The 14,161-nt window shown below is 56.7% G+C and overlaps 1 protein-coding gene across 1 annotated transcript in view; it reads left to right on the forward strand.

Annotated features, from left to right (window-relative positions):
• Window positions 1-3,204: 3,204 nt before the first annotated feature.
• TNRC6A (trinucleotide repeat containing adaptor 6A) overlaps window positions 3,205-14,161 on the forward strand; it is an 80,695-nt gene continuing 69,738 nt past the window's right edge. The window contains exons 1-2 of the mRNA XM_080556201.1: window positions 3,205-3,252; window positions 13,962-14,035. Of these exons, the coding sequence (XP_080412327.1) occupies window positions 3,220-3,252; window positions 13,962-14,035 (107 nt within the window). The 5' untranslated portion in view covers window positions 3,205-3,219. The remainder of the gene's footprint in view (window positions 3,253-13,961; window positions 14,036-14,161) is intronic.

Consider the following 14,161-nt stretch of genomic DNA (forward strand, 5'->3'; position numbering starts at 1 on the left):
GGCAGTTTGGTGTCCTGGGGGACCTGTGAAACGCTCGCAGCGCCCGTACAGTGGCCGTGGTGCAGTGCATGGGTGGAGGGAGGGGGACGCGCGTCCTCGGCGCCCTGCAGCCGTGCCAGCGGCATGGGCACAAGAGCAGCGGTGCCCTTCATCGGCTGAGTTTTACTGATGCGTTTTGGTTCCCTGCGTGCCGGAGGTGGTGAACACGTCGTGGCGATGGGGCTCGGGCTGGCTGCCGGCGCGCCGTGGCGGGTGAGGACATGAGGACGAGCAGCTCTCGGCGGGAGCTGAGGCCATGGTCCCTCCTCGTGCCGTGAGCCCCTCGGGAAGGAGAAAGGCATCTCCGGGAGGGGCCCGCCATCGGGCCACGGGTGGCAGCCTCCTGTGCTGCCGCAGGGTGTGGGGCTGGTGGCACCCCTGCCCTGGGGGTGTCTGTAAGATGTGGGGTTCCAGGGTTGGCCCGGCAGGGCAGGGTGTGTGACGCCTCCCTGGCAGCATGAGGAGCGTGTCCCTCCGAAGGAAGCAAGGCATCGCCTCGGCCCCTGTGCCCCCTCCCTCTGCCCGCACCAGGCAGCCCAACCCCCCCACACCAGAGGTGCGAGGGTGCCGGGAGGGGAGCTGCAAACAGCCCCGCACCCATGGGTGGGAGCCCCATGCTTCCCTGCGATATGCGCGGCTGATTTAATACGAAATGAAAATTGGGTTTGTTTTCCCTTTTTTTCCCCCTTTTCTCCTGCATGTGGCCAATCGAGTGTTCCCTTGCCGCGTTTCATTACAGCCTGCACAGGCTCAGACATGGCTTCCAGCGGCTGCCCGTGTGCCGGGAATGCAAATGAGCCTGCCTGCACGGCTGCACCGCGCAGCAACTGCAAAGTGTATTTGTCCTGAATGCAGAATAATTAATGGTTTGGGAGAATCAAGTGAATTACATCGGAGCTGTTGCCCAATTAGTTAAACTAATTGAGAAGTAGGGGCGGCTATCAGAGCCCTCGTGTCCCGGCTGCCCTGCAGCAGCCGCTGTGGTCCCCGCCGGCAGTCAGTCCCAGCCCTGCTGTGGAAATGGGGCCGTTCGGCAGCCTCCCTGCAGAGCCCAGGTTTCATTTTTTTGATGTTCTGCTCCATTTTCATAGGGACAGCCTGCTTTATTTCTGGATGTGATCTGTAGGTCTGCGGGCATGCAAAACTAAATTTTTAATTTCAGCGCCTTGATGCCGAGCAGGGACCAGTCCTCTTACCAGTAACGTGCCCCAGCAGCAGGTCCGGCCCCAGGCCTGGCGGTGCCTGCGCCCTGCCCCTGCGCTGGGGAGGCCGAGGGGCGCTGCCACTGCCCGCGGCTCGAGCAGTCCCCTCCGGTCTCGCAGGCATCCAGGGGGCGGTTGTGTCAGGGGGCGTAACGTTTGTTGGGGGCTGAGGAGATGTTTATTTGTGGAGTTGCAGAAATGGTCATACCTTGTTATTTCCTGCTTGAAATTAAGAAATTTCAAATAACGCAAAATCCTGCACTTAAAATGGCTGGAACGAACCCCAGCTTCCTGCTGCTAATTCTGGTTGGAAAAAAAAAATGTGTATACGTATAAAAAAATGTTAATTTTTATTTATTGATATATATGTGTGTGTGTGTGTGTACAGGGTGTCTATATTGGTGTAAGGGCAGGGGAGCGCCCTCCGCACCGCGGCGCAGCCCGGCTGCGGGACCAGCCCCGCGCTTTGTAGGCGCCGCGCGCCGCAGCCGGGTGCGCGCTCATTGAGTTATGCTTCCCCCCGTATTCGCTGTGACAGATTACAGCTTGATAGAGCTGCAAACACCGAATAGCAACAGAGGCGTCAATTTAGTTATTAACAAAGGATGGTATTCAAATGGCGCTGGCACGGCTCCAAGTCGCAGGAGCTTATGAGGAGCGCGGAGGGTGTATTAAATATTCATTGAAATCTTGGCATTTCGTTCCCATCTCCTTCTCTCCCGCCCCCTCCCCCCGAAATTATTTGGTTCTAAAGGTTAGAAGCCTACTTCAAAAATTAATTATTTCATTAACCCGTTATAAATTAGATTTTTACAACTAAGTTTTTTAGGGTCGAGGCGAAATGGGTCTTAGTGGCACTTCATCAGGTTTGCTCGTCACGTGAGCCCTGACCCCAGCCACGTGATGGTGCAGACCGATGCTAACGGCAGCATGTGACCCTAAATGCTACGTGAGCTCAAAAAAAAAAAAAAAAAATTTAAATACAAAAATATAAGCAGGTCTGTCTCCTTCCTTCACCTGCCCTTTTGTAGTTGAGCCGTACCTGCCGCCCGGAGACCCGCGGGCGCGGGGAGCTCCGTGCCGCCGCCACGCTGCAAAACCCTGCCCTCTAATTTGGCACCACGGCTCCCCATTTGGTAAGTTAACAGTTACTTCGAGCAATTAATTGGCGCAGCTCTCCCGGCGCCGCTCATTAGCATGCAGCGCGGGCGCTCCGCCGCGTGCAGCCTCGCCTCCGCGGGCAGCACGGCCCTGCCGGATGGAGCAGGGCGCTGCCGCCCGTGGGGGCCGTGGGGCCACGCACCGGGGTCTGCGTGTGCTCGGCGTGCGTGTGCCTCTCCGTCCTCCCGCCCTGCACGCAGCTCCCCGCCGCGGTCCCACCGGCTGCGTCCGCGCAGGCATGGCGATGCTCCACAAAGGGCTCCTCGGAGGTGGGAGCCGCGGAGCCCCGTGTCCGCTGCCCGTTAGTGCTTTGATGCTGGGATTAAAAAATAAAAATAAAAAAATCAAGCAGATGTATCCCGAGTGCGGCGGTTTTGGGGGGGCTTTTCCCTTTCCTTCCGCATCCGAGGGGCGTTTGGCGGCGAGCGCTCAGAGCGATGGTGGTCCATGCTGCCGCCGGTGCGTTGAGCCCCGCCGGTCCCTGCGCGGCGGCTCTCAGACAAAGCGAGCTCTGTTTCGGTGCTGAGGGTCCCGGCAGCACCCGAACGAGAGCGTGGCTCGGCCGGTGCCTCGGCGCTCCCCCGCCACGTCCCCGCCAGGGTGGGGCCGCTCGTCCCCCAGCAGCGTGTGCAGAACAAGGAGCCGCCACGCCGCGCTGCCCGGGGCGGACGGGGGCTGAATCCTAATGCTGGGGGCGCCGGCCCCCACCCAGCCCAGCCGGGAAGGGGCCGCAGGGGCCCGGCTGCCGGGCGGCGGGCGCGGGCGAAGCGGCCGCCCGTCATTAGGATGCAGGTCCATCGCCATCTCCCTGGAGACCATGGGAAAGGAGGGCTCGGTGAATCGTTGTCTGGTACGACTGGCAGCCGTGCTGGGAAGAGGGCAGCTGCGTGCAGGCTCTGAAGGGCGCTGATGAATTACTGCCCCTGTTCAGGCACAAGCCTTTGTTCCCCGCGCATTGTCAGCAGAGAAATTGGAGAGAAAAGTAAAATTAATCAGGCGCAGCTAGTGATACGGGGAAGATAATGGGCTGAGCTCATACTCGGAGATAGGACTGCGCAGCAGCATCCGCCTTAGTTTTAAGCATTAGTAGCAATTTTTTTTTGTCCTTGAACTAATTATCCGCAAAAGCTCTTTTGAGCTGACACCGAATATGAATTGCCGTTCTGGTGTGGCACTGTGACTGTAGTGATCCCATATTTAATACTTGGGGCATTCCTGGGCAATCATTAGCCCCTTTGTGTCGCTGAAGGAAGCCATATGTTTCAGAGACATCTTTAAAGATGCTTGCAAAAACAACAAAAAAAGGGATTTCTGTGTGTTGCTGAATGCGGCTGCCAATCACCCGGCGTCCCGCTCGGGCTCCCTTGTGCTCGCCTGGAATGCGAGGCGGCGGCAGCAGCTTCAGTAAATACGGGCTCGTGTTTGTAGTCGGGATTTGCCGTCTGGGGGAATGAGCTCTGCAAGCTTTTTAATTGGCACGAATGTCCGCCCTGCCCCTTTCGCACATTTGCTGGCTCTCCCCAGCATAACTCTTTAATTCAATCGCGAGGAAGCGACTTCCACAGCTTCGCTGCGTGAGAATAATTTTTCTCTGCTGCCTGTACAGATTTTTTTTGACTCTCAGCCAGCTGTCGCTGTGAGCGAGCGGTTAAACAAACAAACAACTGACCCGGGCCCTGCCTCGCCTGCTGCGTCACCGTCCCCCGGTACCGGCTCCCTTCTCGAGCTCTCCCTGTAGCACTTTACTCAGGCCCTGTGTTTTATTCGGTTTAATTGGTTCCGTAATAGTTTTGTGGCGAGCAATTCTGCTCCCATCAAAACCTTCTCATGTGAACGTTCCCCTGTGGTATGGAGAAGATAAGTAATGAGGAAAATTGATCCCCGTCAGCTGCAGGGGCTCTGTGGCGGTGCCACAGCACAGGTGTGCGTGGGGTGGCCGGGGCTGGCTGTGCCCCCGCGCTGCTGAGATGGGCACCTCTGGGGAAGTAACCCAGGCCGAGCTCACTCGAGGACCGGGAGATGCTGCCGCCAGCCCCACAAAGAGAGAGGATGCGTTTGTCTGTTGTTTAGCATGTGAGGGCTTTTTGAAGCTTGAATTCGGTTGTGGATTATGTAGGGAGGGAGGTGCAGGGATGTACCTGCAGCACTGAAGGTGTTAATGGGACGTTTTTTGGCCTGCCACAGCCCTCTGGCTCGGCTCTGGCTTCATTTCTGAGCCCAGCAGCAACCGTGGCAGCTCTCTGAAGCAGGTCCACAGACCTCCACTGAGCGAGGAGCTCGGCCGGTGCTCGCAGAGGCTCGGCAGCGAGCGGCTCAGCCCAGGGCTGCGCCTGGGCGCCAGCTCCATGCCACCAACAGCCTGCAGCCGTGGCTGAGCTGAGCTCGGGGGCTGCTGGCTCTGCTCCGGGCACCGCCGGGGCTCACAGGAGACCAGAGAAAAACCTCAGGAATTCAGGAATTGTGGCATTAAGCCGCACAGCGGCGGAGCCCACCCTAGGAGCTGCTCGTGGAGCGAGGGCACCCCCGGCGCTTCCTGCAGGGCCGCCCGCGGCGCGCGGCAGAAGGCAGCAGCTCCCAGTGGGGGTGGCCGCACTGAGCCTCGCTGTCGGCCGGGGCAGTGCCCGCCGAGAGCCCGGTGCTGAGTGCAGCCAAACCACGGCCGGTGCCCCCCGGGCAGGGCAACCGGGGCAGGCGGGAGGGCTCGCCTGGGGTGCCTGCTCCGGCCCCCAGCCCCAATGTCAGGCCCAACTTCTGAAGGTCAGCTTGGGCATGCTGCGTAGGATCTTCTCGGTGGGCTTTTTGCTTGGTTTTTGCTCATATGGATTTATGTCCAGCCTTCTCTCATACCCTCGGACCCGTCTCTTTCCAGAGCACCCCATTATGTAGGAATGGGCTTAAACCCACATGGGCAAAGCCTCTCCTGTCCCTGTCCCTGTCCCCCCGGCGCTGAGCTCTGCTGTGGTGCCTGGGGGTGCAAGCGCGGCTGCCGCTCCCCTTGCTTTGCCCCCACCCCACCCAGCGCCTCCCGTCCTGCTCTCGGCAGCCGCCTGCCCTCCCCTGCCTCTCCCACAGCCGCAGCCCAGAGCCCGTGCCCTCGGCCACCCCGGCCTCCTTCGTGCCGGGGGCTGGCGTTTGTCCTTGCCCCTGCCCACGCTGACAGCCCCTTATCTCCAGAGCTGCCCGTCCGTCTCCTTTGGTCTCTGCACTCCCCATCAAACACCTGGCACACAAAGCACAGCTCTCCATCTTGATTTAATAAGTGTCTGGAAATGTCATAAAAGACATGATAATAAAATATCAGATGCGGGAAAATGACTAGCCAAAAGGCATTTAAAAAAGTGAAGAGTGTAAATGTAGTAGATTAAGACACTAATTCCTACCCCTTATATGTTCTCCATCTTTTCCGTGTCTTGACAGACAGAAATAAATGCCCCCTCCCTCCGCAGAGCTCTATCTGCCTCTCCTTGCTGTACTGTAACCACGGGGTGCCCACCGCTGTAACAGCCCATTTATTCTCAAGATTTGATGCTTTATCACTTTCAAAGGAGAGGCTCAGCTAGTTCATCACACATTCCCACTGCAAGCACTTATACTTAAAGAGCAGATAGAGATTCCGATGGTAAGAGCTAAATTTGATTTTTGGTGCTCTGAAGTCTCTCCAAATTAAAGACCTGCAATTTGTGCCTTTGTTTAGACCATGTGGAAAGGCAGCAACAACAAAGACAAAAAGGTAAATGATGAAATAGTTTAAATGAGTTTGGTGGAGGCAGAGGATCCCTCTGTAACTCAGGATCTGTGAAAGTGATAGCTGGTGGGGTTCTTTGTGTTTTTGGTTTTTTTTTCCTTGTAAAAGTAGCTTTGAACCAAATAAAATGCTAGTAAATTGCCAGGCCCAACACACAGTGCAATAAAGACAGGAGCCAGATCAGCAGCTAAGTGATGGATGTGTTAATGTTTTAATAGGCTGATCACCTCATAAATAATTTGCTCAGTTCTAGAGTAATTGACCTGGTCACAGAGGTAATAAAGGGCTTTCCCCTGGGTTCTTGTTCAAAGGTTCAGCAAACCCTTTCAGAGGGCGCCTTAAGTGGCTTTTAACAATATATATTTTATATTGTTACAGTCTAGTACCCTGCTAATTCAGCAGTCAGTGCAAACACCATCAGTTCAGGTCCATGGATATTGCAATTAAAAAAAAAAAAAAAAAGGAATGGTGACTGAGAGCGACTTTTGCCGGCTGAGCTGTGTTAGCGCCGCGGTGAGCGGGCCGTGCCGGCACCGCCGTTCTGCGGCACCTGCGGGCACCGCGCGGCCCCGCTTTGGGACCCCGCTGGGCTGCGTGGCCCCATCCCTCCGCGTCCCTGGCACCGGGCATCGGCCACGGCCCCAGGTGCAGACGGAGCCCCAGGGCTCGGCCGTATCCCCTCAGTGCTGCTGGCACCTCCACGCAGAGCGCCAGCCTGCTTGCTGCTCGCCTGCATCTCGTTTTCCCTAACGCGCCAGGGTCTGCGCCAAGGTCTGTGCCCCGCGCGGCGCTGCTGCTGCCTCTCCGTGGTGTCTGCCGGGCCGGGCGTCCTCGTGTGCTCTGGGTGTGCCTGTGTGTGCTGGGGATTACTGTCATACACCTGGTGTTCTTATTTCCTGGGCATTCCTCCTATGTGCTGCGTTTTCCTCTTCTGTGCCGGGAGTGCCTGTATACACTGCCTATTCCTGTTGCATTTGGGATATCCTTCCCGTGTGCTGGGCACTTCCATTGCACCCTGTACTGCTTTCCGCTGCTGGCTTTGGAGCTGCAGCTCCTGATGGCAGCCAGGGCAAGGCTGCTTCTTTATTCTTAGACTTTTTTACCTTTGCCTTTGTGGGGGTAAAATGTTTTATGGCATCTGCAGCTCTTCCCCATAGGCTCAGTGTGTTTCTTCTTAATTTTTTTATACTGTTAGCTTGAGCTTAACAAAATGCAGCTCGGTGCCAGCAGGCTGATGTTGTTCTGACCACATGCTGCTGCAGGATTTGTCCTCCCAAGTGCTTTGATGTGCTGTGGGGTAGGCCAGCATGGTCATCTTTCTGTAGCTGCAGATAAGGAACACGCTGAACACCAGAGTAATTTGTCAAATAAAATCAATTGCAAACATCTCCAGTATTGCACCTCCAGTACAGGGACGTAATTAAATTTGACACAACAAGGAAACATTCCCCTGTTTTGGGGGACAGATAAGCAGGGACCTGCAGCCGCACAGACAGATCCATTCCCTGGCTCCGGCAGCGCAGGGCTCATGGAAGTGGCTGACGTGGAAATGCCATCACCGCTCGCGGCTCCCTCTGCTCCATGAGGATGAGGAGGGCTCAGCCACGGGACAGGGCGGCCACCCGGCTTCCTCAGCTCTCAACAGCCACAGCCCTGAGCCCCTGCCCAGCATGTGCCTGATCTTGGGGGACTTTTTAATACCGCATAAAACACTGGCCGGCTTCAGCCCCTGCCTTTTACCTGTGCGGGATGGGTGCAGCGGACAGGCAGAGGGAGGTGAGGGTGTGCTGGGCGCACACAGCCCCGCGCACAGCAGCAGGGGTGACCGTGCCTCAGCGGGGCTCACGTTGCAGTGTGGGCACAGTGACTGACCTGCACCATGCCACCTGAAACACAGCGCCGTGCTCAGACCTCCCGCTGCTCCCGCAGCCCTCGCCGGGCAAAGGCGGCAGTTTTGGGGTGCCCGCGGTGTGCGCAGTGTTGGGCCCGGAAGGGTGCTGGTGCCGGTTCTTCCACGGGCACCACGGGTGGCAGGGGGCAGGGTGCTCGTGTGAGGGTCTGACTGCGCCCGAGCGGCGCTGCCTCTGCAGGCAGTGTCCTTGTGTGGTGCCAGGGGCGGAGGTGGGCACCTGAACTGTGCCGGCAGCGTGGGCAGGCCCACGGCTACGTGCCCGTGGTGACCCTGGCGAGGGGCAGGTTCATGCACAGGACTCGGTGTGCAGGGGAAACGAGATCCCCTCAGGGGTGCCCCAGTCCAGCTGTGCCTGCCCCGGGAAGGGGACCGGTGGCAGAAAGGGGAGGACAGAGAAGGGCATTCGCTGTGCCTGGGGCTCCCCGGGCCCTGGCCAGCACCGCGCTGGCTGCGGAGCCTCCCTCCTCCTCCCGCCCTGCCCGCCGGCACGCGCGGCTTCATCCAAACCATCAGACGCAAATGTGGCTGTAATGAAAAGTAAATTTAATATCCTTGCCCCTAGTTTTGTAAATTAGTATAACCGTCAGCTACAGAATAAATGACACCTAATTACTGTTCGGGGAAGTTCATGCAGAAGTGCTTAGCTGTGAGGTGATCATAGGGAAGCACTATCAATGACGGAAAATGAACAAGATGCCGGCTGTAGGAAACTGTAATTACAGAGGACTGACATACTGTGAGCTGTTTATGATAATGAAGTGGTGCATCAAATCAAATTAACCTTAGTTATTTAACACAGAACGCACCGAGGACTTCTCTCAGTTGATGCTAAATCCAAAACCAGAGCAGTCGCCCTTTGGATCGCTGAAGTCAGGAAAGTGACTGAACTGAAGGCAGGGACAGTTGCTTTTATTTAGGATGTGTTTTTGGTGTGGCTGCTGCTGCGTGCTGCGGTGTCGGGGCTGGGCGATGGCGGTGCCGGGCAGGCAGCGGTGCCCTGCGCCCCGTGGGTGTCCCCGTGCCCTGCTGTGCCGGCGTCCCTGTGCGCTCCGTGCCGCAGGATCAGGGCTGGGGAAGGTCAGCCTCCCAGCCCCGGGGTCGGCAGGAGGCAGAGGTTTTCTCCCCTGGTCCCAGCAGTGTCTGTCTGCCCCCCTCCTGCCCGCACACGGGGCTCGCTGCCTGACTCCTCCACTTGTAGGGCAAAGGATGCAAGTGCTGTTTTTTTAAGAGGGTTTTGTTTGCCCATCTCACCTCCCCATGAAGGCTCCTGCGCTCACCGGAGGAACATTTACCTTGGGATCTCTTCACACTGACGGGTGAGTAACCTTTTGAATTAACCCGAATGCTCTGTTAAAGATTAATGAGCTTTAAGCAGGGGTCCGTATCGTGCTGGGGGCTGCAGCAGCACTGCACGGTGCCGGCTGCAGGCAGGGGCTGCTGCCACAGCCGCCTCTCGGCTGGTCTGGAGACCCTGGAGAGCACCATGGCAAGGGGGGCACGGGAAACACGTGCTATGGCAGCATTCCTGCAAATAATGCCGGAAGGCTGTCTGTATCAGCAGCGTTTCTTTCGCTAAAGGGAAGAGTAGGAGAGTCCAGCTCATGGGGCGCCCGTGGCTCCTGCCCCGTCCTGAGCCGCTCAGCACCAGCAGAGCAGCGCCAGGGCCGGCGGGGCGGGGGGGGGGAGCAGAGCGCGGGCAGGGTGCAGCTCCCCACGCACATGCTGCCGGGATGGATGTGAAGGGAGGGAAGAGGAAAGCACCCGACCAAAGTGCCTCTTGCCCTGGTTCGCAGTGTCCGCGTCCTGGCAGTGCCTGCTGGCTTTCCAAGTACTTGGTTTGCTTCTGAACATTTTGTTACGTGCTGCTTTGGATTGTTTTGCGTTAGAAAATATTTGCTCAGTGCCCTGCCTGCCTGCATGGGCCTCTGGGGGAAGCTGAGCCCCTCCTTCAGGAAAGGGATTCCTCAGCAAAACTTCCCGTTAGTTGGAAAAACAAGAATTGCATCTTCAGAGAAAGCCATTCCTCTGTGGAATTCAAAGCAGCTGACGGATTTTGAAAACCTGCAGCTAGATTCATCCTAGCTTTTTTTTCCCATATCTTTCTATCTGATTTTTTTAGTTTACTTTCATTTCTAGCTTCCATCAATAGTGACTTTTGATCCGTCATGCACGTGCACGTACATCCCACAGAAGTGTCCTCAAGCAGCAAACTAAACTAAAGGGTTGAGCAGGCAGCCTGGGGAAGCGCACGACCTTGTGATGTGCGTGCTGCAGGACAGCAGGGCACTTGCACAACCCTTGCTCCCGGGTGTGAGACCCCATCAGGAGCATTGCGGCCAGGTGGGCGCCAGCTGCCGGGCAGCAAATGTCCTGGTGGGACATCGGCGACTTCAGGCTGCCAGGGGCTGCTCCCAGCTCTGCCGGCCGCTAGCACCCGTCCCTGGGAGAAGCAGCAGGGTCCTGAGCCTGCAGAGCTGCTCCCTCTGTCCTCCCGGCAGCAGAGCAGCCCGCTTCCTGCTGAGGCAACGTCCCCAGCCAGAGGACGAGGCCTTGCCCAGAGCCCCTTACAGTCGCGCTGAACTGGAGCGGCGCTTCCCCGAGCCCCCTCACCCTCTGCCCTCTGCCCTGTGCACAAAGTGTCACCCGGGTGTCAGCCCCGCGGCTCCCGCTGCTGGCTCCCAGTGCTTGGCAGAGGGCGCTGGGCTTTGTGGCTCGGGGTTCGTTTTGCTTCTTCCCATCACTATGAAAACGCCTCGCGAATCCTGATAGTTAATCACTATTGTACAGGAATAAAGAGAGGAGATTTTCTCTAATCCTTTTTAAATGGCCTCCAAATGAGGGCTCAAGCAAAGATGACTAATGACAGACATGATTAAACTAATTTGGTAGGTGAAGCTTTGATGGGAGCCCTCCCAAGCCCAGGTATAGCCTTAGGGGACTGTGCACTGCCTACCCATGCTGCAGATGCAGACCTCCTTGCTGTGATATTTAGGTAAGCAAACTGTTTTGTTTTGTTTTGCTTTGTTTTGTTTTGAACAGATTCCCTTTTTTTATTGAAAATAATTTTGTCTATTTCTGCAAACCTTTTACTTAGCACTGCCAAATATAATCTCACTAATAGGATACTAAATCCAGATTCACTTAATAGCCAGATATATGCCTCGTACTTCATCCGATACCTCTCATCAAAGGGTTCCCTCTGAACATGTATTTGCCTTTCAAGAACTGATAACAGTAATGAAATATAAAGTCAATGAAATGTGTCTGAGGACCTCTCCAAAGAAGATGCATTCAGCTTGGGAAACCTGTTGCAGTAAGTTGCGGAGCCAGACACAGCACAGCTGAAGTCTGGTTCCTTTTGGAAGGAAGCAGACCCGCAGCGACCTGCCGTGCAGGCACAGTGCAGCGGCAGCAGGCCGCAGGTGCCAGCCTGGCACAATCTGGGGTCTTTGCTGCTGTTTTGCTACCTCTGCAGCGCAGCTCCAGGTTGCAAACTGCCCCCCTCGGGTAATTTCCTGGCAGAGCGAAAGTCCTGCAGGGCAGATGTGGGGTCAGGGAAGGTGCATGTGAAAGACTGCGGTGGTGATGTGGTTTGAATTCAGGATCCTCTTGAACGCCTCTTGAGACCACCTCCTCTGGCCTTGGGAAGCTGCTGAGCTTTCCCAGGCATCGGTCTGTGCAGCTCTGCTGCTTGTTTCACTGGGTCTAGAGAACATAAGTTAGCTGAAATTTATGAGACACTTGTAAAAAGTTGAATCTAACTCTTCAAGGCCTTTATATTATTAACACATGCTATTTTCAGAACAGCGCTGCTCTGTCAGGGCACGAGGATTCCCAGCAGCATTTCCCTGTATAAAGGCGCCGGTACACCCTGGCTGCTGTGTTGCTGTTGAACCGAAGCCATCAGTGAAAGTCAGCGCTACACAGTAAAACAGATTGGCCCGACCAGCTCAGCCCCAGTGACTTGGCAGGGAGGTTCATCAGCCCGTGCATTAGGCTGGCGCAAAACCTTGTTCCCAGCCAGTGAAGCCGGAGCCAGCTCAGCCCGGCTCGGCCGCCAGCGGGGGCGGCACAGCCAGGTGGGCTTTGGCTTGGTGCTCACCTCGGGGGTCCACGCGCAGGCACAGCACCCGAGCTGGCCCTGCTGGCCAGGAGCATGGCCGTGGGCTGGGGCTTCCTGGCTGGCTGGCAGCAGGAGGGGACACAAGGGCAGCGCAGGCGCTCTGGGGACGCTGGGCGAGCAGGGACGCTGTGCTGGAGGGGATATTTTGCTCCCTTCTCCTGGGGGTTCCTGTGCGGTGCCAGCCCTGCAGCTGGGGTGGCCCCCTGGGCGAGAGGGTGCTGCTGGGGGTGATTTCGGAGCCGCCCCCTGCGCGATGGAGCCGTGCATTTTGCCTCACTCTGAGCGTGTTTCCCTGCAAGAAATGTCCCCACGTGCTGAGCCCGGTGGGGCCGGGGCCAGGGCATGGAGCAGCCCCGCAGCCCGGCCCCGGGGAGCTTTGAGAAAACCGTCAGGGCTGCTGCTCCGCGTAACGGCCCTGCAGTGTGCTGTTGTTCACTAAACTGTCAATTAGTCTTGTACATAATTAACCGCCATATATCCCCTCCTAGGCCTATTAAAATACCAAAGCCTTCGCAGAGAAAAGTGCAGGACTATGCAGGACAAACTCAGAATGTCCCGTTCCTTCCTCACAATAATGGGAGTGATTAATGTGACACTACTGCTGTCCATCTTGCTTTTGTTTAATTATCATTTTTGTATTGTTCTTGTCTCTGGAGGCTCGATCTGGCGGGAATGGCTTGATGGATTATGTATGAAATCCAGGTCAACACGTCCAAGTATTACTGCCTCATAATTTGCTGCGCCACAGAGGCCAATATAGATGCCTTGTGTTATTAATTATACCAATATATTTTCATGAGTAATGTGATTAATTAGGCTGTATATATTACAGTTCCAGGCCTGTTCTGTTGTGTGTTTGTTCTTGGATGGAGGTGGCTGGCTCGGAGAGCAAGAAGCAAAATCTGTAACTTGGACTCGGTCTCCTTTCTTCTCTCCCGGAGGATTCAAGGGAAAAATAAGACTCCGTCACCGCTCCTCTTGTGCCAGGCAGGCGCGAGGTGCTGGGCGAGGGCAACGGGGACTCAGCCCGCAGAGAAGCTCGGCCAGGCTGGGGAAGGGGCACAGAGCTGCTGGGGAGCCTCCGGGCTGCTCTCACCGGGCTGTGTCCCGGGGGGGCTCAGCACCACGCAGCCCCTGGCGCCGGGGCTGCCCCTGCCCCCCGAGGGCTCCGCAGCACCCGGGCATCGCAGCGTCCCGGAGCCCTGTGCTGCGCCAGCCTCGCTGGGAGCGCTGCGAGGGTGAAATGGCTCACAGAGACTTGCCTGCCCTCGCTGAGCTGCTTAAAGCGTGCCAGTGAAGTTGTTCCCGTAACTCATTTTTATTTTCTTCTTACAAGCTCACAACACGGGCTCTAAAACGTGCCGAGTGTGTTCCCTGGTGCCGCTGGCTTATGACATCTGTGGGGCTCAGGTTCACAGAGTGCTTCTATCATGTCACAGGCGGTATCTTGACTAGCTGTTGTCAGTTTTCAGGGTACAAAGACGGGGCAGTGTTTGCAGCTTTGCTGCAGCATGAAAATGTCCCCCGAAAAGCATCTTTGGGCACAGCTGCCCCAGGCCGAGCGGCCGCCTGGCCACCGACGCTGCACATGGCCAGCACCAGCAATGCCGCAGGAGGCAGTGGCACTTCTCCCCCCCCTGTCCCCCTGTCACTGCTGCTCTGGGAGCCGGGCAGCAGCAGCCCCACACAGGAGCTGCACCTTGGCTGCATCTCGGCCTCAGGGCTCTGCTCCCTGCGGCAGCTGGGCTGAAACCTCTCCTGTCTTTTGTTTCCGTGAAGGTCAGAGAAGAGTCACCGCCCTTTAAGTGCCAAGAAGAGGCCTTCCACCCTCTGGTGCAAGAAGACTTTGAACAGTAAGGCAGCTGCTTTTCCTTTCCGAATGGTTGCTGCTTGATTGCATGCACATTGATTTTACTCTGGTCATTTTTTTCCTTCTTGTCATGAGTTTGATTGCAAGGGTTTGTTTCTTTGCTTTTTCA

This window comes from Anser brachyrhynchus, assembly GCF_964034855.1.
Source record: "Anser brachyrhynchus genome assembly, chromosome: 15".
Lineage (NCBI taxonomy): Eukaryota > Metazoa > Chordata > Aves > Anseriformes > Anatidae > Anser > Anser brachyrhynchus.